General features: G+C 35.4%; 1 protein-coding gene across 8 annotated transcripts; it reads left to right on the top strand.

The window, feature by feature from the left end:
- The first annotated feature begins 9,803 nt into the window (after positions 1 to 9,803).
- Positions 9,804 to 23,871, top strand: MANEA (mannosidase endo-alpha). 8 transcript variants are annotated; one of them, XM_042885025.1, is made up of 8 exons: positions 9,804 to 9,871; positions 10,345 to 10,452; positions 11,849 to 12,019; positions 12,319 to 12,426; positions 13,222 to 13,819; positions 18,711 to 18,820; positions 20,748 to 20,824; positions 21,520 to 23,871. In XM_042885025.1, exons 5-8 carry the CDS (start codon positions 13,270 to 13,272, stop codon positions 22,154 to 22,156), a joined length of 1,374 nt encoding a protein of 457 aa, XP_042740959.1. In that variant the 5' UTR covers positions 9,804 to 9,871; positions 10,345 to 10,452; positions 11,849 to 12,019; positions 12,319 to 12,426; positions 13,222 to 13,269; the 3' UTR covers positions 22,157 to 23,871. The 8 variants fall into 8 exon arrangements, with proteins under 8 accessions (XP_042740959.1, XP_042740997.1, XP_042741006.1 ...); XM_042885063.1 differs by having other exon boundaries at positions 11,905 to 12,019; XM_042885054.1 differs by lacking the exon at positions 9,804 to 9,871 and adding an exon at positions 9,992 to 10,103.
- Positions 23,872 to 26,049: the final 2,178 nt, after the last annotated feature.

Here is a 26,049-nt window from a genome sequence, read left to right on the forward strand (position 1 = left end):
ATGAGGTTTACTGATCTTGGAGCGACAGGTGGAAAGGGGCAAACGGGTGCTAAATGAGGCAAGGGAATTGCTTTATCCCCCTTATTAAAGTGGGAAATAAATTTCTAACTATGTCATAGTCTTCAACATTACAGTCAGAAATTATGTAAAGTGTAGTCTAAAAGGAGATTATAAAATTGAACAGGGGTACGGAAACTTGATTTGTCATTCACATGGAAGGCTGAAAGTTGACTGAAAAAGACTGCAGTGTTCTGGTGCAACAGGGACTGCTGGGGAGCATCTTCAGAAGAGCTATTTCTAGGAGAGTTGAATCAAATGGAACGAAAATAGATTGCCTTATTCTGAACAAAAACATTATGATTCTTCCATAAGAAGACTGATTAGCAACTTGGTTCAACTGTGCCTCTTCCATTAAAAGAGAGTCTGACTCTAAACATGACATGGTAATTTGCTTATTTTTGTTGTGATTCCGTTTTTTCCCCACAGCTTCATGGGAAAGATATTAAAATGAGATGCAGGGTGGTGTTTTAAGGCTTTCTTGTACAAGAATCTGCTTCTACGTCACAGGTCAACAACAGGCCCTGAAAGAAGAAAAAAAAAAAGCACACTCAAGTCTCTTCTGACATGCTAGTGAATGGCAAAAAGTATGCTGTATTGAACATATGGGAGAAAGACTTCTTAAAAATAAAAACATTCCTTGTATTTCTCAGTCGTGTGAGTTAGCAAGTTGCATACTTAAGGAATTACAGCACTTTGCATTGAAAAGAAAACAATCTCACCTGTGTTATTTGATAGCTTTCACAGATTTTCAAGATTGAGAAAGAAGGTGCTGAAGACCCTGTTAAAAAAAGCTCTTGTCTTCAAAGACTATCAAAGCAGAATAGTAGCTTGTTATTGTTTGAAAACAAAATGAAATGGAATGTGCTGGCTCTTGCAGAACTCTTGGGGGAATAGAAACAAGTGGAATATAATGAAAATATTTAGAAAATACAAGCACCTGAAATGGCTCATGCATTTTTTAGATAGCATTTCCAAAGGAAGAAGTCATAACATGAAATATTAACCCTGAGTCAAATCAGGGAAAATTATTATCATTAAAGATGAGATCAAACAACTATGTTCCATCTAGTTTAGACAACACAGCATCTGCAAACCTGTACAGAAATGTGCTTACAAAAAGTGAATTTTTATTATTGTTGTAGTAACAATTTCTGATGAAGAAAACCACTTCAGACACTCTTCCTTAAAAGAAAAGCGAGGGGTCGGATTCATCTCATCCATAAAGAAAATTCTTGTGTATTTTTAAGTCTAAGAAGTCAAATTTATACATTTTATAATACTTTAAATATTTACGATAATCTAATGATGTGTAAATATAAACACATCTGATAAAGACTACTAATTATGGGTGATTTTTTGATATAGTGAGAATCTACTATAAATACAAAAGTAAGCATGTCGTTTTATCAGTTCTCTATTACAGGATCACTGAACTACAGAATTACAAGATGGAGCAAGACTCCATCACCTCTCCTGGTAACCTGTTCCAGCATTTGATCACCTTAACAGTAAAAATGTGTTCTTTTGTATTCAGGTGAAAATTAATGTGTGCCCACTGACTTCTGTCCTGTCACCAAGCCCTACAGAAGACTGACTCCCTTGTTTTAATTCCCTTATATCAAGTATTAATGTTTATTGATCAGACTCCCTCAGGCCTTTTCTTCTTCATGCTTAAAAATCCCAGCCTTCTCAGCCTATGCACATATAAAGGATGCTCCAGTCACTTAATCTTCATGACCTTTCTCTGGATTCACCACAGCACGTCCATGTCTTTCTGGTACTGAGGGACCCAGAATTGAACTCAGCACTCCAAGCAACTTCTCATCAATGCTGAGTGGAAGGATCAACTCCCTTGACCTACTGACAATGCTTGCTAATGCAGCCCCTGATGGTGTTGATCTTCTTATGCATCTCCTGGCTCATGGTCGTCTTGTCCACCAGTGCCTCCAAGGCCTTCTTTGCCAAGCTGCCAATGTTGTTATGGAAGACAGTGTTTCACCTGTAATAAAACCTTCCTGACACTCGAAGTAAGCAATATTTCCTGCTCTCTCCTCATCCACCAAGACTGCGATAAGTGATGGGTCCTACTACTATTAACACCTCATCCTATATCACTGAAAAAACTCATCTCACCTCCTACACAGAATTCAGCTCCTAACCTAACTGGTGGTTTTTGATAAAATCTTACTACAATGATATTATGAAGCTATAAAAGGAAGAGCAAAATAGAAGTGTTAAAAATAATAATGAAAAGTGAGAATGCACCTTTCATTAATAAAGAAAGGTGATAAAGAATTAAATAAAGAACTAAAATAATGAAGCCATCAAACAGGACTGTGAGAAAATATCTTCTAACTACTTATATACTAGTGCTATGATTTCAGGCAATATAGGGACCAGACAAATAGTTTTCCAGCCAATGTCTTCTTTCATTGGAAAGTACAGTTTTGATAAAACACTGTTCTGTTGAAACTTTGTCATTTCTTTCCACAATTCATTTTAAGAAACAAAAATGCACATTTCTTTACAAGGTTATCAGAACAATTTGGCCAATTTGAAAAGAAAAAAAAGATACTTTATTTTAAAAAAATATATCTATATATGATGTAGATTTTTAAATTCAGTTTGAAAGACAGTATTTCAATTTTTGAGTTTTAATTGACAGGAAAAACAAAATGATTTGAAAATAGTGAATAACAATTAAAGAAGGATATATAATTACTGCACTCTTGTTTTGTCACAGAAGTTTTACAGTTTTCTAATTATATTAGTTATTTTGATGCTATGCCATATGTCATTTGACTTGCAATCTTGATATTTTGATCCTGGAATCAAAATTATTACCACATAATACAATGCACAAAGCAATTGCATAAAATATGTTCACAATAGATAGAACCAAAGAAGTTTTCAGGCAATTCTAGAAATTATTCATTTTTAAACTAACAGCTTAAAAAGAAATAGATAAGGATCTAAAACAAAGTTTCACTGCAGTTAGTCTACTTGTGGCCAAAAATTTTCTAGTCTCCTTACCAGCAAAATAGTAGTAATGATGTTCTCATGTTAAATAACAAAAAGAAAAGCAGCTGTAATAGTTCGGTAAACAGGGATGTAATCCTAGGTATGTGAGTTATCAGTACTGCAAAAACTATTGTAATAATACACTGAATTACAGTCTCTGAACAGATTTAATGATATCCTTTTTTGTTAACAGTTTTACCTTTGTATTAATATTTCATAGAACACCTGATCCTCTGATGACTCCTTCAGATATAAATGTGCTTTTTTGAAATGATTTCTTCCTTTACAAAATGAAAAACTTCTCACTGTGGTGATTTCTGCTTGATGGACAGCTAAACTTCACCATTTGGCTCTCTCAATCCCCCTCAAAGGAAGAGGAGAAAAATATAATGGAAAAGATCTCAAAGGCTGTGATAATGACAGGGAGATAGCTTACCAATTACTGCCATAGGCAAAACAGATTAAAAATAGGGAGATTTATTATAATTTATTGCCTATTAGTAACAGCCTAGAACAGTGAGAACTAAAAACAAAATAAATCTAAAGCACTGCTTTACAATATCGTTCTACAACAGTACACAAAACAGAAGAAACAAACAAAAATAAATAAACCTGATTTTAGCATTTGTTTTAGTTTAAAAAAAAAAAAAAAAAAGTGTCCAAAATTTATGCTCCCAATTGCCATTGATACCAGCTGTCACATTCCTCCATGCAACTGTGCACAGATTTTCTCCTGAGCTGATCGGCAGTGCCACGAAGGCCCTTTTCTGCAGATCCTACAAGGACCTAACCAATCAAATTCTAGCTTTTATTCCATTTTTGGTAATACTAAGATTATAATGAAAGTAAGACAATACAGTCATTAATAGTGTACCTATCCCTTCCAACTCCACACTGAATCATGCTTGAAAAGTTTGTAAGCCCTCACGATAGGCAGTACCTCTTCCCACCTATTTCAAGAAGCACTTTCATCCAGTTCAATGTCAGAAGAATTAAATAATAATAATAATAATTATTATTATTATTATTAAAAAGACACTGACCACTGGAGAGTTTTGTCCTGTCAATAATCTAATGTCAAAAATTTTGATTATAATAATGAAAAGTGTAGTGTTTGATCACTTACCATTTCCATGAGAATTCCTTTATACTTTGTGATAGATCAGCTGCTAAGTTTGCCTACAGTCTCAAGTGCAACAATAACTGCATGGAGTTCATCCCTCTTCCACCATGTACAATAAGATCTTTGAATTAATTAGATGTCTTCATGATGCAGATGATTTTAACTGCATAATTACAGAAATTATTGCAGTCACTTGGCAACCTTCCAGGGACTAATGCTCAAATATGTAATGCAAATTGATACCTTATAGCATATTCTCGTTCCCATGATCTTGCTTTGCTTCTCCCAGTTCTGAGAACCTCCCAAGACTCCTGTACAAGAAAAGTATTCTGTCAGTAGAAGAGCTCTTCGGGTGCAATCTGTGTAGATAATAGCTGAAAGAACAATAGGAATTCTATTTTGATATCTGCACCAAACATTTTTTGCATCTCAATTACATCCACACTTCTATACAGATGGAAACAATACTGTTTTATAGAACAACACTGTAATAAAAATGCTAGTATGCTTCCCATTCTGGCTTTATGATCTCAAGCTAACAGAGATGTAATTGTGTTCAAAGTATTTCTGCCTTCCATCTTTTTAATTTCTTTTTTTTTTTAATGAAGAAAATCTGTGTTTGTTATCACTTTTAATTGGAAATGCTCTTTTCGTAGTCTAATTCAATATACTCCTTGCATTATCTTGTGACTCCTTCAACAGCAGCACCTTTCAAAGTGCAGACTGATTTGGCAGGATATAAATTTCTCTTTAACATTGTATTGTTACAGCTGCACTGCTGTTGTAAGGCATGTAAGTGCTTTAAGATACTGCATATTTTCAACTTATGTTGAGCCAACATTTTTGTTTAATATATGACTACAAATTGAAGCTTGTAATAATTTTTTTCCTGGGTAATACAACAATTTAACTCAGCCAGTAATCCTTAAAAAACAAATAAACCAACATTTTTTTACAGTTTATTTAACTACAGACGAATCATGTACCTAGAAGCAAAAATGAAGAAGTAGTAGCCTTTAAATTACAGTTACATTTCAGCACGAAATTTATGGATGTGCAGCAGAAATGCCAGGTCACAGCCCAAACCAATGGTTGAACAGCAGGTGAGGAGGAGTGACTAATCCAGGATGCTCAGGGACAAGCAATGAATCTGAGTGACTTGAAGGAGTAGAGCCTGGATCCACCCCTCCTCACCCTCTTTTAAGGGTTAGCAACCAAGAGGGTAGTATTTCTCTGCACTTCTCTTGAGCTGCTATTGGTTGTTGGAAGCAGTAAACCAATCTTCCCTGTTTGTTACCTGCTATTGCTCTTACCTGCATCCCACTGGAAGACACTATCATCATCTTCCTTTGCCATACGTGAATAATTCATTTATTCCTAAATTAAAAGCTACTAAAACGCTAGAATTGCAAACAGCACATTGATATTAGTACGTTTTCATCACTGTTGTTCCGCCCCTCCAAAAAAAAAAAGTAGTACTACTAATACTCAGGAGCGTACAGCAATTAAGCATCTGATCCCTTTGAGCCTCACTTAGAACACTGGTGGTAGTTTAACCCTGCAGTAGTCATGTGATCTTTGCTGATTTCTTTACAAGATCAGAGGAAATTATCTTACCCTGCAGAGATATCCTGACCACAAATCAAAATCGCTAAGCCAACTTAGAAGTAAAGTTAATGGGCACTCTAAAATAGGGCCTCTTAAAATGTAAGAGTATAGCCTTGTCTAGAGGTACAATAAAGGAAATAAATGCATTTGCATTCTGTATATACATTACTTTGTATATCAATGAGAACACTACTTCTTCCTTCTGAAAGTTTGTATGCATTAATGCACAGCTAGCAAATGAAATGCTTGATTACTCTTAGTAATTGAAATATTTTTCTCTATTGGCATTAAATCAATTAAGAATGCTTAGGTTGTACTGAAACAATCTGAGTTCAGATTGATGTTTTCATGGAATAGGCACAGACCTGAAAATGTGCCATTTTTAACACACTCCCCTTGTCTTGGGTTCTTTGCTTCACAACATCACCTACCTCAGGTATTTTTAAAGTGTGTATCACCCTATAACTGAAACATTATAATCTTTGTATCATCTTCCCTTGAAGAACTATCTCTTTTGCTGCAGTTGCTGATAAAGAAATAAATTAGTAATCAGTGCATAATATTATCAAGGTTCAATTAAATTTTCTACCCGAAGAAGAAAACCTCATTGTTTCATCAGTTTGTTTAATTTGTTTGCACAAATGAGACTTCTAATTTTTGAAGGAGATGAGATTCTGGATCAAATACATCCACACATTGATAACTACAACAAAGAAAATTTGGGAAACAAATTGTATATTCTTCCTGTATCTCTTCCTGTATCACTTCCTTCATCAGCAGAGAAAAAAATATGTACGTTTTTTTCTCCTAAAATACTATGTAACTTTACTTCTAACAAAAGAGTTAAAAGCAGCTTGCTAAATGACTCTGTCTTTCCAGAAAAGGTCTTAGAACCTAATGAGGAATGAATGAAAGAAAAAAAATAAAATACATCCAAATACGTGCTAGCCTAACCAACATGCAACATACTTTCTGTAATCTTTGCTCAGTTTATAGTCTCCATGCAATTCCAATATATGCAATAGCACTCTGTACTAAGCTCAGTAGGCATTTCTGTATCAGCAAGGTATACAACATTTTGACACTGTATAATTTTTAGCTATATTAGTACTATTTCTCTATGTCAGTACAGGAAATTTCTACTTATAAACATTGCGTAGACATAAAAATATGCATGAAACTGCTGAGGAGAATACAGTATCTTTACAGTGGCTGTAGATCATTAGTTTTTTTCTAGCTTATCCCAGTAGTTATTAATTTTACAACACAAATTAAAAAATATGCATAGTTTTCTAAGGAGAAACATGGATTTTCTACATTTGAAAATTACTTTTGAGTTTGACATAACTTCTATATGTAAAGAATAGTTTAATTTCTGAAAGGCTGGAACAAATCTCTAATAAATAAAACCGTGTAGTGAACCATTCTGTAAATCCCAGGATTAGTCTCATGAGAGAGAAAGACTATGATTTTTAATAGGACTTGCTTATATCTGCAGCTTAAGGATTTATAGTCATCCATGGTCGTTTCAAAATTACCTCTTCAAACTTGTAACAAGCATGAATAAAGCTATCCAAATCCAAAATCTGTCCAAAATATTATAGCATTTCTGCTGCTGTTGAAAGGTTGAGAAAAAAAAAAAGGACCCACACTATGCTACCTTTTTGGCACAAAAGCAAGGTTGTCCTTAGCTTCTGCTAGAGACTGATGAAACCAAACAAGGAGCTCTGGAGTATGAACAATGACCACAATAAATTTTTTTGCTCGCTATGTCCCTAAGGATCCAGTGTTATCAGATGCAAAGACCAGCATTAGGAGTGAAGCAGCAGGAACAGAACACTGACTCCACATTTCCAGTATCAAGAAAAAAAGAATGAAAAGGAATACGTTCCACACGTACACGTAGTAACCTCTGTACTCGGTACACTGTTTTCTCCTATCTGGGAATATAACTCGGAATTAAATTTCAGTAACACATTAGGTTTCACTGGATTTTAGAAATTAAAAACCTCATTTGTGGTGTCACTAAATGAACTGTGATATAACAATAAGGTTTCCAGATACCGGCTTCTTGCTGTTCCCAAGGGTATTTTTTCATACTTACAGCTGACAATTCAGTGTCTTCTAGGATAAAAGGTGGCTATTCCAAGGGCCTGATGAGTACTGAATTGTGAGAGTTTCATGATTTTATAACAGATAGAACTATTAAGAATAGATGAAAAGGCTACAAGCACAGGCTATTCCTCCTTTTGTGTTTGCTCCAAAGCCAGAACATGCTATTACAGCATAAAGAATAAGTGAGAAGACAGAGGATATAATGGAAGAAAAAATTATGAAAGCTACAGGAAAGATAAGTACATACATTGTGGGTAGATGAGAGAAAGGTACACCTTGATCTAACAAGAAAAACAAGCAAGTGCAAACTTAAGAATGTAAAAGATAGATAACATTGAAAAATAATCAAGTGAATAACCACGGGCACATTAATCTCCCTTGTCCCACATCAGCTAGCATGATTATTTAACTTCATTACTATGCAGAAAGGCTTTGAGGAAAATGTATGATATAATGGGTTTGTTTCTTTAAAAATCTGAACCAGTAGATTCAGCAAAAACGTTCAGATGTAACAGAACAATATCAGAAGAAACACATTTATGATTTTTTTATCTGATGAATAGATTTATTCCTTTGCAGGTGAAATAATCAAACAAGGATTCATATTTACTTCTCAATTCTTAAGCTAACTATTTAATTTTCAAATAAATATCATTAGTTCTGTAGTAGTTCTTCCACATTGTAAAGTGCAAGTGAAAGTTAGTTATGCCCTCTATAAAATATTAATGAATAGCATCCTAGCAGTATCTTATCTTTTGAAGAAAGGAGGAAAGAAAGAATAGGGGAGAAAAAAAAAAAGGAAAAAGAAAAAGAAAAAAAAAAAAAGAAAGAAAGAAAGAGAAATGAAAAAAGAAGGAAGAAGCAAGCAAAAAATTTCAGGTAAAAAAAAATCTGTGAGCCAGTCAGTCAATTATATGAATATCAAATGTTCAAGTTTCAATCTCCAGTCTACTGATACACAAACTCATTTATCATTAAAGCACAGCATTCTTGATGTATTACAATGTATTGCCTGTTAATGAAATTCTTCAGATGCTTGCAGGAAGTAGTACTAGAAATACACATTACTGCAAATGCATTTCCTATTGGAGCACTCAGCATAGAGAAAATACCATGCAACAATTCTGCCTGCCCATTTTCTCAGACCGCAAGGAGGACTGCAAGAGCACTTGAATCATCTTATCATATATTATATGATAAATACAATATCTATGATATCATAAATATGATATATACAATATCTTATTCATCTTATTTCTTGTTGGCACAGTGAAACGCTCATTCCAACTCTTTCCAGGTGAAATCAATGAGGATTCTGCTATTGATTCCAATGCAGCTGCAATCCTAGTCGCCGTTTCTGCTCCATTTCCCAAAGGGCTTAGAGAGGTTATTAAAAAATAAAATCAAACTGCACCACGGGGATCAAACTCATTACAGTCACTTTTCAGGAGGCAAAGAGAATAAATGCTTTTATTGTCTGGGGATACTGCACTCTTCATTGAAGAGAAAATTTGTGTTGAGTCAGTCTGAGTGCTATCAGCAACAGCTCTGCTCGACAAGCCTCTGATGCTTAACGGGGGAAAACGAGAATCTGTTTTTTCATTGATTTGTTTTGTAATCTCACTATGAGAGCTTTTGCAGTTTACGTTCACAGTTCTGGGGAAGGAAAAAAACAAGAAAAAAAAAAAAGGTGGCAGCCCAGCCCACGGCAGGAAGTTAGAACTAGACGATCGTTGAGACCCCTCCCAAACACAGCGCTCGGCACTGAGGCCGCCCAGCTCCCAGCGACAACCGACGGGCGGCACACCAGTCCCAACCTCCGGCCCCATCCTGCCGCCGCGCACGCGCGTCCGCTTGAGCATGCGTATCCCTGCGGAGCGGCGCTGGCCCGGCTCCCGGCGATATGAGCCCGCCCTCCGCGGCGGGTCCTCCTGCGTCGGGCCGGTGAGTAGCGGCCGCTTGTCCGCGGCACCTGGGCTGGGTGGGGAGCAGCGCGGCGAGGGCGCTGCCGGCCCCCGGAGCGGGGGAAAGGATGTGAGGAGCCGGGCCGGGGCTCTCCCCGGGGCTGGAGGGAACGAGGAGAGCCGAGGGGCTGCCCTCACCCTGCAGCTGCTGATGGGCGGCCTGGCGGTGTTGGGGGGCTGGTACATCATCACCCGGTGTATCCCCGTAGGCTGTAAGCGCAGTTATGAAATGCTTGCTATGTGTGATGTCGTCTCCTATCCTCAATGGTTTTCCAGTGCTTGCTTTTTTTTTTTTTTTTTTTTTTTTCTTTGAGAAAACCTTCTCTAAACACTGCCGTGCTGACATTTTTTTGGAGAAATACCTTGTTTGTGTATTACTGGAACGAGTGCTAAGGCTGTTACAAGGAAGGCCTCGCAGGTCAACCTCTGTTGCTTTTTCTTTGTGTTCTCCAGACTGGAAGATGTTATGTAAATACGAGTTGTGCAGACCTTAGCAACCCCTAGGGAAGCATACTGAACCTCACCTGATCAGTCACTTGGCACCTGAAGTGATGCTGCCAGGTACTTATTTGCACGGTGGTCCCAGAATGCAGCACAAGATCAAGGGTGGCATGTTTGCAAAGCATTGAAGACTTTGAAGGCCTACAGACTTCAGCTTTACTTAAGTCTGATCTATTCTTTCAGAGTTTTCAGGTTCTTGCAGCTGGGAATTTATAGCAAAAGTGAAGTTTGGAGACCTTAGCTGTGAAGCTTTGATATTTGCTGATGTTTACATCTTTGCTGCGGCAGTAGTGCTGGTGAGCACTATTTGCCTGTTACTGTTTAGGTCTTGAATGCAATTGTTAAAGTACAAGTGTGTATGTCAGTGCTGAACCTTGACATTGCAACTGGCATGCAGAACACCATCTGATAGGTTAGGTACCGTGTAGACACGTTAGAACTTTTGCTCTTCAGTTTTATGCCTCTATATAAGTATATTAGAGGTTCATAAAACACTGTGATAGATCAGGGTCTGTCCTGTTGCCAGTCAAATCAAAAACTTCTGATGGAAGTAAAGTTAGCATGTATGCTGCTTGCTTCTTAATATACTTGAATTGTAAATATTTTATTGGAAAAAATATTTATTGGAACAACAGTGTGGAGAACTGACACCAGTTCCTGACACATCAGAAGTAACACTTCATGACAGTGAAATCTTGGTACAGTGGGGCAGGAGTTTTGTAGCTGCTATGTCAAGCAAAGAAAGAAAGGACCGCTTTCTCAGTAAAGGAGAAAGAGCTTGCAAATGTTCTAGTTACAGACTGTAATCTCTAGTGATGTGAAATCTCTTTACTGAGGAGGGGGGATAAAATAATAATTGGAGAAGAAAGTAAATGTGTTTTCTGTCAATATCATCTGGGTTGAAAAACTGAAATGCATTAATACATTTAAGCACTTAAATGACAAAATGACATTGTTTCTGTTCTGGAAAAAGTAATTAAAAAAAAACCTGATCCTTCAGAAAATTTAAAATTCTGAGGTGCAGCATGGTAAGTTAGATTGAAATGGTAACATTTCATGTACACTGTAAGTAAGATTGAAAATATCTCAGAAACAGTGCAGAAGTAGTGTGCAAGTCTTTCTAAAGTTAATTTGTTAGTAGGAGAAAATTCCAAATAAAATCTGCTAAAATTTTAAGGCCTAGGGATGGATTGCATGCTGTATAAAAAGAAGTCTGTAATTTGATGTAAAGTGACATGAAGTCTGTTAAATGAAAAATTTCAAGTGAAATGAAGTACTATAAGCATATATGCTGGAAAATCATTTTCCCTGATGGTAACAAAGGATATGTTTTCACAGTGCAGTTGTGCTGCTTCATTTTCTTTTTTCCCTTCTTCTGTCTATGCTGTTTACTCACCTGTTGGCATTACTGCTGTTGTACTTGTTCAGCTGAGTCAAATCTCTAACAAAATAAAAGGGTGTCCCTTTTTTGTTGTCTGTTTTTGAAATGTTAATGTGATTTTGCTCCTTGAGCATGTGTGTGACCATACTTTGAAACCAGCGTACCGGAGATAACAGGACACGGAGAGGAGGATCAGTGGAAAAAACATTGGAAGCAAAAGCAAGACTTTTTGGCAGTGTCATAGCGGTAATCCTACTCAAACTATGTTGTTAAAGAAACATTCTAAAATTCTTTATCTAAATTTGTGACTCTAGAAGTGGTGGCAAGCATGGTTACTATTGAAGCTATATGTTAATGTATTTTAATAATATTAAGTAATGGTAGGAAAATAAGATGAGATAGTTTGCATGTAAAAATGACCTGTGTATACCTTGATACTTTAAAGTCATATTCTACTATTTGGATGTCAGTTACAGAAATACAAAATCACTTCTGTGCTATATCTAATGACAGCTGAATCAGGTTTTTTTTTTTTTTTTTCTAAGTTCTTCCAGTTTTGTGCTTAATCATGTTCCACACCATTACGTGGTGACCTGAGCTTTTTTCATCACGTTCTCTCTTCTGTTTAATGTTGAATGGGAATTATTTACAAGGTAATCAGGAATTTTATTATAATGCTTTTCGTTCCCTTCCCTCCAGTGCTGAAATGTTGTGCACTATTGGTTTTACTTTGAACTTAATCCAGAAATTGTGCATGAAGTGCCATGCAGCTGTAATACTGTACTAACAAGTTACCAGCAGCTGATTGTAGGCTTTCTGCCTGAAGTACATCTTTAAAGCTATGCTGATTTTTTTGTAGTTCAACACATTGAATTTTAGGTATGAAAAGCTGGGAAACTCTACAGTATGAAGCTTAATTGGCCAAAAATGTTCAGTCAGCGAAGTTGCTTAACTTAACAAGAGGTGGTTGTGCCATTAAGTAGGTAGTGATAACAAACCTGTATTCTGAACATAAACTGTACTTTGTTCACTATCTCAATTTGCTTTTTTTCTCTTTTACATTACTCTGTTGTCATGGCTTCTGCTTTTTTCTTACTTTCTTTGCTATTTTGATCAGACTTACCAAAATAGAAGACTTCTGAAATAATATAACCAAGATTTCATGGGATTTAATTAATTTAAGAAAAGAACAAAGTTCAAAAGTAAGATGCTTATTAAAATCTGGGTTTCTTCAGTGGTAAACTTTAATCTTTGACACACATTCTCAAACACGTAAGTGTTTTTGATCGTTCTCCTTCACTTTAATCCTTTGAGAAAACTTGTCATTAATACAGTGTATAAGCGTCACATAATTGTCTTCTAATATTTCCATTATGTAGAAACCTTATGAAAAAACTGTACTACTAGACAATAAGAAATCTGACTTCAAAATATTTGTGTTTTATCAGTTGCTGCCAAAATTGGATGGATTTTAGTGGATTCTGAAGTATGACATCATGGCAAGATTTCGCAGAAGAACATGCATCATTTTGTTGCTTTTTATTTTGTTTATTTGCTCCATAATGATGGCTTTGAAGACTCTGAGACCTGACAGAGCTGGCTTTGGGGACCCATTTGGACTTGGTTTATTACCTGAGCTTCAACAACGGACAGAGCTCTTAGAGAGTAAACAAAGTTCACTGAATAGGGTTCAAGGAGATACTGTAACACAGATCAGTAACATGCATGCTGGTGTGGTCAATACGATGAAAGCATCCATGCCTCCTGTGAACAAGTTGGAAGGAGATCTGTCTTCTCCTAATTATAACTTCCATATATTCTATTATAGCTGGTTTGGGAATCCACAGTTTGATGGTAAATACATTCACTGGAACCATCCTTTGTTGCCACATTGGGACCCCAAAATTGCAAACAATTATCCAAAGGGAAGGCATAATCCTCCTGAGGACATTGCAGCCAATTTTTATCCTGAACTTGGATCTTACAGTTCCAAAGATACTTCTGTCATAGAAGCTCACATGAAACAAATGCTTTCAGCTTCAATTGGTAAATGAATGTTAATGTTTCAGCATGTTTTTCATTTATCCAGCCTTAAATATTTGAATGAACACAGCTGACCAGTTTTTCTTTGTAACTCTGGAAATGGGTGAAGTTGCTAAATGTTTCTAAGTTTTAATACCTAACTCAAAACCTTGAACATCAGAGGCACTTCTGCTGAGCATAGAAACCAAGAACTGTGTAATCCTTCAGGTGCATATGTTTCATAAATTAAACCGTTAAGCACTGTTAACATGTGTAGACAATACAGAAGCTGTTGTTAGAGTTTGTTGTCTGTCTGCGTATTTTATTTTTGGAGGTGTATACTTAGGTTTTAATAACACTTCAGTAAGTCATGCTGACAAAGTAGTAGAGCAGTCTGTTCAAACAAGAGAATTGTTTACAAACACTTGTTGTGTTACAACAATGTTATATTAGTCATGTCAAAAAATGTAGAATTATGGCTTTTATTGAATGCAATATATCTATAGGTGGTCTCATTAGCTATAGAAGTGTCTAATCCTAAACTTTTTATATTCAAGTAGGATAGTTTAAATGTAGCTAATAATGGTTTATTTCCTTGTCCAAAAATACCTTTTTTTTCCCCACCATAAGTATATATCTTAAAGGGATATATAAAAAGAATATTTATTGTGTTTTTGCTCTCATACTTTATTGTTGTTTTGTGCCTGTTCTACATCAATCATCTTTAAAATAAGGAGTTACATAGTCTAATACTAAGCTCTGAACAGCTTATGTAAGTGTATTGAAATAGTATGATCGGAGCTTATAAAATCATTCGCAGTACTAATTGTGTTGAATTGAATTGCTTTCGTTGACATAGACACTAAGAATTGTATAATTGTTATATTCCAAGTGGTAGTGTTTGTTTCTGTAATATTTAATTCTTGTTTATTTTGTTTCTTACTTTTTATTCTAACCTGTATTTTCAACTATAATTAATACAAAAGTAGGAGTTCTCTTACTATTTTCAGTAATAGAATAACTTCATTAACAACAGGAACAGCAGCAGCAGAGGGAAAACAGATGCAGAAAAATCTGATATTAGTTGTCACAAAGCACTTTTTTAGTCGTGTCTATATCAGACAATAATGCGTGGTAGTGTGATGAAAGCAGGGAGCAGGTGTGTAATTTTAGAACAATTTGGCATTTCTCATCCTCTAAATAAAAATGCTGATAAAGCAGAACTGGTAGTAGAAAAAATGCAAAATACTAAGAAAAATGCTTTACAGAGAACGGTTTTTGTTTTTTTTTTTTAATGGCCTTAAATTACCTTTCCATTTAACTTTTCCAACATTAACAGGTCATACGTGCTTCTTGTAATGTGCTGTTTGATTATTTTTTTTTAAACTGGTATTTATCAAAAGTTCAATTTTTTTGGTTGTTATTCTGACTCTTGGATTTAATTATATTTGAAATTGGGGTTTTTTTCAGTCTAGATTTGATCACCATAATTTACTTTTTCTCAGGTTATTACTCAAATATTGCATCTTTTTTTTTGTATGATTAACACTGTATTCATTTTTTGTGTACTCAAGTTACTGTTTATAGTTTCTTCTTTTACAATTATAGCTAGTTTCTAATCCTAGCCTTGCTGTGTTTTACATTTATCAAATAATATTTTTTCTTACCTTTTTTGAGAGTCTTTGTCAAGAATCTTCCAAGGGGGGGGGAAATGTAAATGGTTTCTCTCAGCCAATATTGTGTGATTCTCAAAGGCATATAAGAGGTTGAAACTGCAGGAGTCTTATTCATTGCTTTCATGTGGTGTTCTTAGTTTCAGAATGTGTTGTATTCATCTGTTATTCTTCAGGTTGCTTGATGAAACTTCATATTTTGCACTGCCCTGTTTTTATTGCAGTATGGTTTGAAGTCCTTCATTTGTCTGGTTTTATAATGTTACACTGATCTTTGGTTAAATCAGTCCCTTCTCAGTCTCCTGAAGTGATCTTTTCTTCCTATAATGTGTAACAGAAAATATGAGGGCTGCTCTGAAAGTGATGCCTCTTATTTTATTCTGCTGGTGCACAACTTCAGAGGCAGATGAGTTGTGTTTCCTGAGGGGTAAAAGGGAGTTGATTTCTAGTGTATTTCAATAGAATATCTGATAGCAGACTTCAGTAATTCATAGAATTGAAATGTCACTTCTCCTTTGAATAGTGTTGGGGGAAAAATGTTATAAATTAGACAGTATTAATGCTCATATTTTTCACGAAGAAAAGCTCACTCTGGTATATAAAATGTTAATGTAAATTACATCCGCAACTATTGTCAAGTAATTACTAGTCTTTTTTCCTGTAAACTGCCCTCAGATTTAATATCTATGGTGACATTCATTTTAACTTATGTCACTCACCTAAAAGTTAGCTATATCATCTAAGTAAACTGTCTAGGATTCTTGAGTAGTCAAGCAGACAAGGAGAGAGGTAATCTCAGAAATAAATTCATGCTGTATATTTTAATCTAGGTTGAATTGCACTTGGAAAAGAGGATCTTTCTTTCTTTTATTCCTCAATTAGTGGAGGCCTTGATTACATTGGGAAAGCCTAGAGTAAAAACAGAGGTCTGATCTATATTTGTTGATAGCCAGATTTGCATGCAGTTCCATTTCTTTTGTCTTCACGCAAGTGATGATTTGATCAGTAGGAAGAAAAAAATGCTTTTAGTTTCTGTGAGTTTCCGATGCTCTTAGTTATGCTGAGAAAAGTTTATGGGCCTTCCATACTGTTTTAATTTTTGAAGAAGAGCTTGATTCCAAATGCTGTTCAAAGGATGCATGAGGATGTTGTTATCACAGGAATATCTTTAAAACTTTGTCTGTCACTTGGGGCAAGGATGGTGGGTTAATTTCCAAGAACAATTGCCACGTACGTTCAAAGAATGAAAAGTTTATGTGGTACATATACTGACTGCCTTGAGACAAGGGCTGCCCTAAAAGTTACGCCATCGATTTTATTCTATTGACCAACGACGTCAGAAGCTAATGTCAATGGTGTGGTTGAACTTCCACCAGTATTCTGTTACATTGTCTTACTGTGTGACACATGGCAGCAGAGGGACAGACTGAGAAAATGATGCTTGACATGGAGGAGCAAAGGTGTGGCACTGACTTCTTCCCTGCTTTAAAAAATGACGCCCACTGACATTTGCTGATGTTCAATGAGCAGTTATGGAGAGCAAACAGTGGATGTGAGCACAGTGAGGTTGTAGGTGCTGCATTACAGTAGTGGCAGCCGTGGGTCATCTCCACTCATGCCAATTTTTACGAGTGCTGCACTCAGGCTCTTTTTCATCGTTGGCATAAATACATTGCTAATCATGGTCACTGTGTCAAAAAAAGAGTGTTTAGTAGCTGAGAATTTGTTCTATCAAATAGATACAAAGAGGAAAATAGCTCCATTTTAGTTTCCATGGAAATAAATAGGAGACATTACTTTCAGAGTAACTTACATCTATTTAAAAAAAAAAAAAAAAGGAAAAAAAAAACTGAAAGAAAGACAAATGCGTTAGCTTCCTTGAAAAATTTTGTCTCCTGAACTCCTCCTTGCTTCTTAACGTGATAGAAGAGGCTCGTGACAGATGTTGTATGCAAGATATTTTGGAAAAATGTATCATGTTTGCATTATTGTTGTGCTTCTTGTTCATAATGTCTTTTGAATTTTGTCCATTCCTCTTGTGTTAAATAAAAGATAGGGTGATAAAATGCAGTAAACTATTGCATTTTTCTTGCCCTTGAACTGACTGTCGCTCTTGATAGTCTGTTTATGATTTTTTTTTTTTTATAAAATTTTGAGAGAATATGCTGTGAGTAGTTGGATTAACCTCTCCTTTGTATACTGAGATGAAATTTCTGTTTTTGACATTAGCAGCTGGTAGCATATTCATTCTAATTGATGTTTTCTTATTCATAATTTTGGACTTTATTCTGAAGTTGTTTGTCAGGAAAGTTACAGTATTAGTAAAGTCAAAGGGAAGTATATGCTCTAAATTTTTGTGCCTGTAAACTGACTTAGATACTTCAATCTTTAGATAGTTAAAAAGATCCACATTGACTTCCTGTTCACATGTTTAATTTAGTATCATTAGGAAAATATTTTTAAATCAGTATCATATGTATTTGTCTGTCTTATTGATATATTATGTTATTTCCAGCTCTATATCTAAGCAGTCTTGTTTTTTAATCTGACAGCATTTCATTTTAGAGAGAGAGGTTTTGAGTCTTTCTGATGAGGTATGTCATCTTTTGCTTTTGAGGAAAGCAAAGGATGGAAATGGATTAATTTTCCAATTAAGGAAAATTACAGTCTAGGAGCATTGCATTTTTGTTGTAATAGGGACTGCTTGTGTCTAGAAGGAGGAGCGCAGGATTATAGTCACTGCTTCCAGTATGAAATGATTATTTTGTAATAGAGCCTGAGGTATAATGCAGAAGTGTTGTAGGGGATAAGTCTTCATAAGAATCTTTTTGACATTGTGTAGCCCTCATCTCTGGAGTATTCTCTACCCCTGTGCATCTTGGTATTCTCTAGTGTACTGTGGCACAGCTGTAACACCACAGGAGCCTTTTCCAACATCTCTTAATAAAACTTGGAGATTATGATGCTGTGCTAGAGAGTGGAGGGCAACGCCTATGAATGTTACGCTTGGGGCATTGGGTACAAATGTGTTCCCTTGTTCTCCTGACAGATGCTTTTACCGCTGATTTCCTTCAGCTGTAAAGAAAGAGAGTGCTGAGATTTCACAATTGATTAAAAAATAGTTTGAAATTCTCGTTTACAGTATATAGATTTTACATCAAATAATAATTATAACTCATGACAAACTGACTGCATGCTACGCTTTAAATATACAGTTTGAAAGCTGTGCTTTATATTTTCAGGTGTAATAGCACTTTCGTGGTACCCACCAGGTATGGCTGATGAAAACGGAGAACCAACTGATGATTTGGTGCCTATTATTTTGGATTATGCAAGCAAATACAATCTAAAGGTAACGCATTTATATGATTGATAAAATAAAACTGCATTGGAAAGTAAATCGTGGTAAAAGTTTTTTACATTTCACCCGTGATGCTGAGCAAAGAAAGTTTGTAAGGTAATTGTAGCTTCTGTCTGTATGCTCTTTTACTGCAATTTTGGGAGTTCCAAAAGTAGATATATGTGCACTTGCACTGTACTATGTTTATATTTAGAGTAAAACCTGTATTTTACCTTGGGCAGGCAGAGAGGGGAAAGGGTTGGGGGAATAAAGAAAACATGCGCTGCTGTTTATTCTTAGTAGGAAAATTAAATGAGATACATAAGTAATTTTCAAAGTCGCAATGAGAATTTCACTGTGACACGTTGCAGTCTTTTTTTTTTTTCCTTTTTCTTTTTAATAATTTACTATTTTTAAAGAAAACTATCTTCCGCTAGAAATTTTCAGATCATTTTATGGAGCTTGATCTCACCTGAGAGAACTCGTTAACACTCACGTCTCAAAAGAGCAAGGCAAAATTCAAATAAGTTACCAAGGAAAATGCTTAAATGTTATGGTAATAATAGCGTTGTGGATGGAGCTGCTGTTACTGTTTGGATTAGTTATTGGAATACAGATATTAAGTAAAGATACTATCACTAAATTCTACTTCCAGAAATTTTTAAAAATATTCTTGCACAAGTAAATGGTTCTTTAGTTAAGTAATGTCTGTAGACTAAAAACAGCAGAGAAAAAAATGTTGTTTTATAAAAAATAAAACATACATATCTGCTAAAATTTGTCCTTTTGATTTGCTTATTTTTGATAGATGAAAATAAAATATATTAAAGCACTTTTCAACCCATCTTGTTAGTTCTTGTAGTTTAGTGTAATACTGTATTTTTATATACTCTGGTACTGTAATTAAATTTGCTACTGTTGCAGAGTAGTTGAATGCTTCATTAAATGCTTTGTACTCTGAAGTTGCTTCTGAAAAGCTAGTCGCTTTGATTAATGTAATGTACTCCTCCCTTGAATTGCATAGCTGGAAACAAGATTTTTACATTGATGTAACTTCACAAACACAGGATAAATAATTTCATAAGCCCCAAGCTTGAATTTAGAGCAGCAGAGATTCAGATTAGACTTAGTTACAGGGATAAAAGCATATCAGCAGTTATCACAGAATCACAGAATTGTAGGGGTTGGAAGGGACCTCCAGAGATCATCGAGTCCAACCCCCCTGCCAAAGCAGGTTCCCTACACCAGGTAGCACAGGTAGGCATCCAGGCAGGTCTTGAACATCTCCAGAGAAGGAGACTCCACCACCTCCCTGGGCAGCCTGTTCCAGTGCTCCGTCACCTCACTGTAAAGAAGTTCTTGCGCATGTTTGTGCGGAACTTCCTATGCTCCAGTTTCTGGCCATTTCCCCTTGTCCTGTCTCCACTCACCACTGAAAAGAGTCTGAAAAGAGTTATGGTGTTGATAACTCCATAAAATTTTAAATTAAAATTTTCATATACTGTCTTAAAATCTAGTTTGACAGTGGGAACTGTTCTTATTATCAATAGTAATTTGAACATGTTCTGTTCTTATTATCAATAGTAATTTGATCATGTTATGTGGAAATTCACTGCTTAACCAGTTATTTGACATTCAAATAAATAATCTTTTATTTCAGTTGTTACTTTCTGCTGTAGTTGTGAAGTTCTGTGAAGCATGCTTACTGTGCCCTATTGCCAAGGGAAAACAAAAGCAATGTTTAGTACTGATGAAAAAAATGAAATATTTACTCTTATTGCTAGACTTTCCTGGATCTGAAACTACTAATCTTAAAATTGATTTACATTAGGATTAACAGAAAATGTTAATATGACCACTACTTGCTTCACGTAACATAGAATGCCCAAATATTCAATAAAATATTGTTTGTGCTGCTTCACTGTTTTTCATTTTTCAGGTCACTTTTCATATTGAGCCCTACAAAGATAGAGATGATCGCAGTATGTACCACAGTGTCAAATACATCATTGACAAGTGAGTGTTTTCAAAATGTTCCTTTTGTGTATTCTTAATATTTGTTCAGTGAAGTTCTGTATACTGTCTAGAGCCTGGAAGAATATATTCAAAATACGTACTGAGACTGAAGAAAACTTCAGGAAGCGTAGTTCATATTTTGGTGGTACTTAAACTCAGAAGTCTGTTTTTTAAATATTGAAGCATGAACTGTGTGTAAACATTCAAATGTATGTTGCTTTCAATATTCATTTGCAGCATGAGTGAGGCACAGTGTTTCAGATGAAAGCAGTTGCAGTATTAACTACGCAGCTATATGAATTAGACATGCATTTTTAGAGTGACAAATAAGCAGCAAGCCATAACGTGTTGACCTCTAATGATTTTAATTCAGCTTGACAAATTTTGTACAGCTACTAATTGTTTTGTTCATCAGTGCTACTTACAGTCTTGTTTAGAGAATTGCCTTTCAGAGAAGACTAATACCTATAGTGCAGTTTAACACAAATACTGATTGGTAGAAATAGTGATCTTTGCAGATTCATTATTCAATCCTTTAACAGATACTGAGATACCGGATTGAGAATGGATATGCATTTCCTGCGCTGTTTTATTTAGTTATTTATTTTTTCGAAAAAGAGATCTTCAATGCAATTTGTAAGTCAGTGTTTTCAAAATGGTAAATTTGGTTTTAATGATACTTGTTTGCTTTGTAGATATGGAGCCCACCCAGCCTTTTACAGGCATAAGACCAGCACAGGCAGATCTCTTCCTATGTTTTATGTTTATGATTCTTACGTAACAATTCCTGAAATATGGGCGAATCTGTTAACTGTATCTGGATCCCAGACTATTCGAAATACTCCATACGATGCGTTATTCATTGCTCTTCTTGTAGAAGAAAGGCATAAGCATGATATTCACAGAAGTGGCTTTGATGGAATGTACACATACTTTGCTACAAATGGGTTCTCTTATGGCTCATCTCATCATAATTGGGCAAGTTTAAAAGCCTTTTGTGACAGCAACAACTTAATGTTTATTCCAAGTGTAGGACCAGGATATATCGACACGAGTATCCGACCATGGAACAACCACAACACACGTAATCGTGTCAATGGAAAATACTATGAGACTGCCTTTAATGCAGCCCTTTTGGTGAGACCAGAAATTATTTCCATTACATCTTTCAACGAATGGCACGAGGGTACTCAGATTGAAAAAGCTGTCCCCAAAAAGACTGGACAAATAGTTTACCTTGATTATAAGCCCCATAAACCAAATGTTTATCTAGAGCTCACTCAGAAGTGGTCTGAGAAGTACAGAAAAGAAAAGGAGCAGTGGCTTATGTGAGCTATTTCTACTGCAGTTGTTTCTTAGCATATTGAATACAGTAAGAAAGAAATTGAGAGCTGAAGACTCTGTTATGAAATGCCTTTATTATCGGTATGTTTAAATCATTATATCGCATTAATGTAAATGCACTACTACTAAATTTTGAAGAGTAAAAAGTGTGAGAATATTTTCATCTCATTCATTACTGTAGTTCAAGAATGCTTTATTTTAATTAGTAATTTGCATGCTAAGCTTCAAGAACATCTGCATGGGATAACTACATGACTGAAGTAGTACAAAAATTTGACAGATACTTGTATACTTTATTCATGTACTTCTGTTTCTAATCTAAGTGATCCTTTAAGCTAAATTTGATCTTGATAGCTTGCTTTTTGCAGGGTGCATGTCAGTAGCGTGCGTAAACTACAGCTACTGTTTTTACGCTTTGCACATTGGGAGTTCTTGATTGTATGATTATCTTGTGGTAAGAACACTGTATGTATGTCTCATTGTATGTGTGCAACATTGGTGAGTTTTTGTTTATTTCATTTTTAAATATATATCTCTGAAAGATTGAGTTCCAAAGAACTACTGAAATATTTCTAGTTTACTCATATTTGTTCTGTTCAGTACATGCTGCATACTTTTGCACGTTACTGGAATGCTGACAAGTTTACATAGTTTTTCTGTGTCTGAATTTTATTTAAAAAAAAAAATCCAACAACTAGAAAACATAACAACAAAAAATCCTGAAATTTGAGAGCGGGAAAAAAATTCTAAAAATATAGGGGGGAAAAAAAAAACCAACTATAGTTATACATGGTTTGTTGACTGCAGACACAGATTTAGTTTTTAAAAACATCAGAGATTCTAAAGCTAATATTTTGCTAGTCATACAATAAATAATAATCTTAAATTCTGCTTTTTCATTTATAATTTTTGGAGCAATGTAATCTAGTAGCAGTGACATCAACTACTCATCACTTTTACTTGAAATCAGATTTCTATTTTCATGTATTTCCAAGATCCAGAACAATAGATACTAAGGTCGTGTTAGTGTTCAAGTAAGCTGCTCAACACTACTTTTAACAATATGGTGTGCCTGGAAATTAGTTATTTTTAGATCTGAGAGTCTCACCTTTCCAGTGTAGTGACTACTATTTGTTTTTCTTACTGAAGCTTGAAAATGTCAAATTGCATGGATATGTCTCCTCAAGAATCCATTTCTGGAAGGGGAGTTTTTTGCGGGAAGGGGACATGGACTTTTTCATACAACTTTACAGGAAAACAGTAGACATTAAATTATTGCAGTATATGTCAAGTGTTTAATCTGTAACAAAGTGGTTTTAAAAAACAACTGATCTTGCTTTGTAGTTAATATATTGTAACTGTTGTAACCACTAGAATCCTCTCAATTTCAACAGGGTTTATTGTAATTATTCATACTTCTTCCTTGGTTAATTGTAGTGCTCTGTCCATGAAGTTGTGAGGCAGATGTGGGGATTTGTGGTTAAGAAAGAAGATGACATACTTTTTTCTTTTTTTTGTTTACTTTTCTTTCCAAAAACTTGAGTTGTTCCAAATAAACATAAGTTACTGTGTGGGTTGTTCTGAAAGTAATGTCTCCTATTTGTTTCCATGGACAGTACAACAGATGCAAAGAGCGCAGTATTTATCAGAGTAAATTCTCAGCTAAAAAGACCATTTTTCAGCATTGTCACCACTATCAGCTATGCATTTTGGCCAATGATGAACAGGTACCTGCATGCCACGTCATAAAAATCTGCAGCAGTAGAGGTGACCCGCTGTTGCCGCTGCTGAAATGCCTCACTCTGCACACATCCACTGTTTGGTCTCCACGGATGTTCAGCAATCATTGATGCTTGTCAGTGGTTGCCATTTTTCTGCCTGGAGGAACTCAATGACACACCTTTGCTTCATACATATTTCTGTGTCAGGTACCGTTCTGTTGGACTGCCCCTCTGCTGCCATCTGTCATGTGGCAACAGAATAGAATGGGATGTTGACAAGAAGGCTTAACCTCTACTGCCGTAATACCAACATCCGCCTCTGACACTGAGAGCCAACGTAATAGGAGACATTACTTTTGCAGCAGCTCTTGTACAATATTTTCTAGAGTCCTTCTGGTATGAAAAAAATGTTTATGTATCTACACTTATTTGCAAATTCTCGTCACTTGTCTGCAATTATTAAAAGTTTGAGGTATTGCATAACCATCTCAGCTGTTTTCAAGGAAAAACTGTGGAAATTGGGTTACAGATAAATGACTTGACATTTGGAAGTGCACTTCTGGAGTTACTACAGTCTTACTAGTATTAATTCTTTGCATTTTCCTGCTGCATCTCTGCAAACGTTGGAGTGTTTCTAACAGAAACTTTTGCTTGTTTTGTTTCAATTGCACTCAAGTGGATAAGCTAAAGAAGATACAGCTATGACCCTGTTATGAAATTGTGTCTGAGACTTTTAAAGCACTTGTTAAGAGTTTACCACTTTCAAGTGAACTGCTCTCTGTTTATTAAGGAAAATTGTTGATACATCTTTCCTGTAACTCTCTGATATAACTATACATAATTTGTTTTTATAATTTGATACCTTTAAGCTTTGCAGTTCAAAGAGCCCGTATAGTTGAAGGGCTGACTAACTGCACTGTATATCTCTATTGAATGTATTATTTAAAAATTCTTCTGAATTCAGACCTGTAAGGACAGATCTCTTTCTCTGCTTAAACTTTGCCATCCATTGTCACTGTAGTTGCCTGCACTGTTTACTAGTCATGAGAACTGGTCATCTTTTTTCCCAGTGCCAGTTTTTATTCATGTCTGTAAAAGTTGTTTCTTTTGTTGCAGTTTATGGAAGCATTTGAAATTTTTGTGCAGTGTTTTACAACTGCAGTAATCTGTTTTTGTTTAAAATATCATTTATGGTAACAGTGTAGTGTATCTTCCTTAGAAAAACTTCTGTGGTTGCTGCAAAGACATCATTTAGCTCTTGATGTGAAGTGATATGGGCCATGATGCACAGGTGTCTAATGTGATCTTTAGAAGAATATAAGAATTTCTCAAAAATATGATATAAAGGAGTACTTAGAAACTTATCACTACTGAGCACTTACTGTATTTTTATGTGCTTAATATGTTTTCAAGTCTAAATGTGCCACCTGGAAAAAATGTATGTCCAAGAGTAGAACTGAATTTGAAGTGATCTCGTGGAATAGCAGATACTGGAACTACCCCACCTGCCTAGCCAATATTTTTTCTGTGCTTGGAGCAAAAATCACTGCAAGTATTGGAACAATAGAAATCTAATTCTGCTGGTAGGTTACTACTGCAATCGTAGTCATTTTTGGAAAAATGGCTAAAATATTTCTGTGGGAAAAGTTTTATACAGATGCAAAGAAATGAAATTCTTAAATGTAAGAACCCAGTTACTAGGCACAGGGGAAAAGGTGGGTGTATTTAGAAGGTAATTGTTCCGAACTTTAATAAGAAAAAAAATCCAATCAAAATTAGGTGGAAGAGAAAGCTCTATAATGAGTTTCAGGTCTGAAAAGGAGTTAAGGAATATCTGTATCACTTCAGCCTCACTCCCCTACTTTTTTTTCTTTCTTTCTTTTTTTTTTTGCCTAATTCGTTAAAAAAAATAGTAAATGATTACTTTTAATGTATTGACTCTGAAGAATTGCAGTTGACTCATCTTTTTTATGTTATAGTACTTAAAGTAAATCATGTACCAACTTTATGCAAGCTGCAGAATAAACAGAATGGGAAGGTTAAGTTGGTCACTCTTCAATGTTCTTCTGCACATACAGAGATACCTGAAGTTACTGTTGGAGCATTTCTAGAAGGAAAAGGCTTATGGTCTCTGAGATAAAAATTTTGTGGTGTGAGGGT

The sequence above is a fragment of the Lagopus leucura genome, unplaced genomic scaffold (genome assembly GCF_019238085.1).
Source record: "Lagopus leucura isolate 7727_CA_CO unplaced genomic scaffold, USGS_WTPT01 Super-Scaffold_73, whole genome shotgun sequence".
NCBI lineage: Eukaryota > Metazoa > Chordata > Aves > Galliformes > Phasianidae > Lagopus > Lagopus leucura.